Raw genomic sequence first — 6,000 nt, forward strand, 5'->3', positions numbered from 1 at the left:
AATGTGAATCTGAAACCCTATCAGGAAACTTAACTTTCTATACCCTATTATATTAAAATCTATTATCTAGCATGCACTTTCAATGGATCTTTTATTGAGGTCTGATTTTGATAAACGTTTGCTAAAAAATGAGACAAGAAACCCTGAAAATTGAGGAACCACTGACAACTATCGTTGCTAGTAAGAGAAAGAATGGTCAGATGGAGAGTTTTGGGAATTTAAAGCTGGATGTGAGGCTATTTCCTGGCAGCTTCAGTACTGCAGGGGACCCTTAGAATATCATTTTATTATAAAGGCAATTCTAAGAATTAAATGAACTTTTTTACTAGTTGTATAACAGAGATCAAGGCGCTTAAAATTTTGTTTGTAAGAATCAACTGAGACAATGTGAAGGCACTCTAAAAATTGTAAAAGTCTAGACAAACTTAAGTCATAACCCAAAACTTTCAAAAAGGATAGAAGGGATAGAGATAGGGAGAAAAGATTAAGACACTTTTACTCCTAAAACTTTTCTCCTAAATTACAATTATTAATTCTTTGCCCAACTTCTATTAAGTATAATCAATTCTGACTCTTAGTCTTTTCAAACTAAATACTAATTTCCTTCATCTGCTAAAGTGTCAATAAGACAGTTTCATTTTATTTAATTATTGGGAAAAAATGAAAACAATGTACTAGATTACTATGTAAGGGGGAGGAATAGGTATAAGTAGAAATATGCAAATCAAAAATCAGTATGTTTATTCTAACCAAAGCATAATATCTTTACCTCTCATTTACAGCCAATAACTAAAAAGGGCAGGAGACTAACCAAATTACTCAATATGTATTAGAATATATTGCTACAGGGATCCCTGGGTGGCGCAGCGGTTTGGCGCCTGCCTTTGGCCCAGGGCGCGATCCTGGAGACCCGGGATCGAATCCCACGTCAGGCTCCTGGTGCATGGAGCCTGCTTCTCCCTCTGCCTGTGTCTCTGCCTCTCTCCCTCTCTCTCTCTGTGTGACTACCATAAATAAATAAAAATTAAAAAAAAAAAAAGAATATATTGCTACAACTCACAAAGAACTAAGGTATTCTGGGAAAATAAACAGGCTTACGTTTTCTTTACATTTGTAGTTATACTTTATGGTTTACAAAGGAGTTTAACTCACATTACCTCTCTAGATGTATGCAGCAACCTCTAAGTCAAATAGAATTTATCTACATTTTACAGAGAAAACTAGGCTTCAAAGAAAGTAACTAATTTGCTCCAAATTAAAAGACCTACTAGAGACCTGTAAAAGACCTATCAGAGACCATGGGCACACCTGGTGGCTTCCAGCATCACTACATTAGCAGTTATGTTTTAGCAGTTTACTTATTTGGTGGTAGGAAAGTGGGAGTCACAGCAGAATCTTTTTGACAAATGAAATTTTAATTGCACCCAAATTATGCAACATATAAATATACAAAACAATGATTTCTAATGTGTTTTAGCTACAAAGTAACAATTACTGTTAATAAGCTTGTCAACAAGTAAAAATATAACAGTAGAAATGTAACTTGAGTAGATATGTGGGGGAAGGATTTTTTTTTGAAGGTCAAAGCCTTCATAATCAAAATCAATGACTATCTCTCTTATCATTCTCATATTAATCAAAAAGTTCAAATACATATACAAAGGTAGCAGAACAAGTTTTTAATTCAAGACCTGCGCTATTCATAATCTTATAATAAAAGATAAGTTTTAAAACAATTTGTTAAAATTTGGCAAAACATTTTTAGGTAGCTGTATTTTTAAGTTATAACTTAAGAACAATTTTAAATGTACTTAAAAATACAATCCAACTCTTGCATTTTGAACACTGAAACATTTTAGGGCTCCCTCTGCATAATGGTTTGCTATCATAAATTCATTGCTTGGTCTCTGCCTAGTTCACTTAAATAAGTGAAAAACTGGCTTTGACAATCAAAAAGATATATATAAGAAACCTGATTAACCAAGCATATAGCTACAATATCAGTCAAAGCCACCACCTTCCATTGGTCGAAACTTATAAAATTGCAACTGACAATTTCAATTATAAAAATGAGGCTCATTTAATATTTCCCATTTTATACTCGCAGTCTTTTCACTTAAAAACCCATCAGAAGTTGCCAAAATAAGTGATTATATAAACAAAGTGGAAAGATGCAATAACCAACAAAGATCTATCACTAGAACTACCTAAACACATTAAGAATTTTTAAGTGTTAAATGTCCTAACTTACAGTGCAGTTTTATTCACTTCAGTAGCACTGGCTTCTCCATATTCAAAGAACATTGCAATATACCCCCTTTTATTCATCAGGAGATGAGCACTGACAGTTACCTACCTTTCTTAATGCAGTTTGGTACTCCACTTTGAAATTTACCTAGTTGTCCCTGGAATTTCTTCAAGTAAAATGTATCTTAATTCAAAACTCACTCACTTTTCCAAAGTAAGTGGAAACATTTCCTCTTTTATTAAAAACTTTATTGACTTACTTCATTGATAACAGAACAAGTTAGACCTAACAGGAGTTATATATGTGAGGATAGTTTTTGTTTGCTTGTTCATTTGTTTCCCCATATGGGAAATATTCCTTTTCTAACCTAGGATACCAAACTAGGGATATTCAATATTTTAGGAAATCTTTCTATTTTAGAAGACGCTGCATCAAAGTTGCAAAGGCCCTTCTAATAATAAATGTGTCTCTCATATAATATATAACTCAATTTTCAGACATTGGGCTAAACCAAGCTATTCCATTTGGAGATGAAGCCAGTTCCTTTTGAAGTTCCCCCCAAATTCAACACACTGCAACAAATTAAGCTACTTAAAGAAAAAGGTTCCCTGCCCCATAAAAGGTGATTCTTTCCCCCATCATTAATGAGGATTGTTACAGCGAGAGTAATTCACACTAAGTGTGCATGAGTTTCATTCTTCCTTATGAACTACATTGAACTAAAATTCAAAATGCTATGACTCACTTGGTTATTACTGAACACTTTATTAAGAAGAAAATATAAGATAAATTCAAAGAATCACATTTTCAGAGTTGGAGATGAATTTCCAAGTTCTATACTTTCTATCAAAAATAAACCACCTTTATTAGAAATAAATTCTTACATGCTATTTTTAGAATGATGAATTTAAAATGCTAAACACTTGATATCTTTTAAGAGAACTTAAGAAGAGCACCCTTTAAAAGCTACAGATGTGACCAAGTCATGTCAGAACTGGCTCAAACAATCCCATTTCCATCTAAAGTTATTTCATGCTACTGCATGAATCAATATTAAACATCTTGGAGTTACTAAAAACTGGTATATTGGCAAAGGTACATAGCAATCACAAAATATGAAAATGGTGAATGTCCATTTCCCATACACCTTTTTCTTTTAAGAATGACTAGAAGTGAGGATGTTCTTTCTAGGTAAATAGAAATAGTTTCCCAAGAGCTAAGAGAAAGCTACAAAGAACGCCAGCAAAATGTGATGGATCCATAGCCATGATTCTCTTTAAAGAAAAACTAGATTTTGTGAAGCCTAATATCACCTCCAAACATTTCATTAGCTTACCAAATTGACAGTCTTTAAAAAAAAGAAGCCAAAGTCAATAGTTCTTTTGTTTCTTATTCAGTAAACCAAAACAACCCCTCCCCCCGCCAAAAAAAACCTCCCTAGCTGTTATTTTAACCAGGCTTGAGTTTAATCAAACGTGTCTCAAGCAACATCTTTTTTTCATCTTAAAGACATAACTTACCACATTTGAAGTTAGGAAATAATAATTATTGTGTGTGTGTGTATATATATATATATATATTTAAAGCTCGGTTTGGATGACATCTGACCCTGAAGTGAAAGAGTTAACATTCAACTAAGCAGATCTGTGTTTCTGATCCATTACATTTCTCACAAACTGCCCTACAATGAGCTGAGCAAGTATCAACTGTAATTTGATCCGAGTTTATGGAAAAAAATAACTGCACATACTCAACATGCACATTTAATAAAAATCGGTTTCAAGAGAAACATGTCCAATAAACACAATTTAAGGCATATTTAACTGTTCGATTAACTTCAAATCTGCAATTCCTTTGCTTTCTTCACGCTCTCAAATAAAATAGTGGGGGGGAAAAGCAGCAGCCCTACTGCAGGGAAAAAGAGGCTTGAAAAACAACTTTGATTGGCACTTGGCCTGACCCACAGAGGAAGAAAAACAGTTTTTGGACAAAGAGCGCAAATATTTGAGCTTACTTACTTACATGATTTCTTTCTACTTTTAATATATAAAGAACAATTCCAATAGAACTGTATTTAGAGAAATTGACTAAAAACGGTACCGTATTCATCTCAGTCTTTCAGTCCCGATGCATTTGCTCAGCTCAGCAATTTTAATTCATTGGTACTGGACAAACAGGGGCATCTCAACGACTGCTTCCACTTAATGAAATGTAAAAATCGAGTTTGGGGGAAAAAAAAAACTGATCATAGCATTACCAAGCGGAGGCTGTTCAAGTCTGATGAAAAAGCTTCCCTCTGTCTAAAGCGACCTCTTTTCCTTCCCCTCCCCCACCCCTTAACGGAGTGATTAAGCCAAGTAAGCTGAAGAATCCTGGAGTAAACTTTCCATCAGTCAGTCTGGGAAGCAGTACGCTGACTGCACCTCTGAGTTCTCCGGGTCTACACGGGCGGGGGAGGGGGAGCACTAAGGAGTGATAACCCTCGACCACCTCGAGTCTCCAGGTCCCCCGAGCCCCAGCAGCATGTAAGGTCCATCAGCACTTCCCACGGGCATAAAGTTCAAGCTGCTTCCCCAGCTCCGTCCAAGACTGCACTACAGACACAGGACTACCGTCAGAGGAAGGCAAACGGCGTTAAGGGCGAGCGCAGGGAAGGCAGAAGCGACCGAAGGACCCCCCCGCCCCCGAGAGTTAGCCGCCTCCGAGAGGGAGCCAGGTTCCTGCAGATCCGAGCAGAGCAGGCTGTTCGGGCTGCACACCGACCTCCATCCGCGGCTCCGGGAGGAGGATCGCGCCGGTGCCGGCCGCCCGCCCGCCCTCCGCCCGGGGGCCAGGCCGGCGGTGGCAGGGCACGGAGGGGAGCCCAGAAACAGACTCCTGGCTGCAAAAAAGAAATGCGGAAAAAAAAATCCCCAAGCCCTCGGGACCAGCATCTGTCCCCGCGGAGACAGAAAGGCAGCAGTGCCCACCTCCACCCCCGCCCACGCCCCCCTTCCGGGGGTCCCCTCCAGCCTCGCCCCACGCGCGCCCGGGGGCCGAGCCGCCCGAGCCCCGCCGGCCGGCAGCGCCCCCCGGGCTGCACCCCCGGCCGAGCGCGTACCTTCCGCAGCACTTTCCGGCAGTTGGTACAGAGCAGGTAGTTGGCGGCGGCCGACGGGCTGCTGCCGCCCCGGTGCATGGTGGCTGCGGGCGCCGAGGGCCGAGGCGGACGGCGGGGCCGGGGCCGGGGCCGCGCTCGCTGCGGCCGCCCGCGTCGCTGCGGGTCCGGACGGTCCCCTGCCGCCTGCCGCCCGCCGCGCTTCAGCCTCCGCCTCCCCCGGGCGGGATGGCGGGCTGCGGGAGGCGACGGCCGGAGCGTGCGCGGCGCTGCCCCAGGCGACCACCGCGGCGGCGGCTGCTCCTCACCGGCCCGTTGTTCCTCCCGCCCCCATCCTCAGACCCCCGCCCCCGCCAGCCTAGGCCGAGCAGCCGCCACCGCTGCCGCCGCCGCCTCCGCCGCCGCCGCAGCGCCTCAGTGCGGCCCCGCCCCCGCCTCCCCGCCACCTTCACCACCTCCACGCTCCGGGACCGCCCCCTCCCGCCGGCGGACGGCCCCGGCCACGCCCCCGCGCCGCCCGCCCGCAGCCAATGAGCAGCCAGAGCCCGCTGGGAGCGGCGCCGGCCAATCACAGAGGCCGAGGACGCCTTGAATCTCTGGGCAAGTTAAGTTTGTCTCCGAGGCTCGGCACTGGAGCGAGATGGCGGGTGAGTTA

General features: G+C 42.8%; 1 protein-coding gene across 2 annotated transcripts in view; it reads right to left on the bottom strand.

Moving 5' to 3' along the window:
• The window catches only part of SESN3 (sestrin 3), a 70,533-nt gene extending 64,790 nt beyond the window's left edge, over positions 1–5,743 (bottom strand). The window contains exon 1 of one of the 2 annotated variants that reach the window (XM_041730039.1): positions 5,349–5,743. In XM_041730039.1, the coding sequence (XP_041585973.1) occupies positions 5,349–5,426 (78 nt within the window). In that variant the 5' untranslated portion in view covers positions 5,427–5,743. Of the gene's footprint in view, positions 1–4,348; positions 5,162–5,348 lie in introns of those variants that run through there. The other variant, XM_041730041.1, reaches the window with a different exon arrangement.
• Between the last annotated feature and the right edge of the window lie 257 nt (positions 5,744–6,000).

This window comes from Vulpes lagopus, chromosome 15, assembly GCF_018345385.1.
Source record: "Vulpes lagopus strain Blue_001 chromosome 15, ASM1834538v1, whole genome shotgun sequence".
Classification (NCBI taxonomy): Eukaryota; Metazoa; Chordata; class Mammalia; order Carnivora; family Canidae; genus Vulpes; species Vulpes lagopus.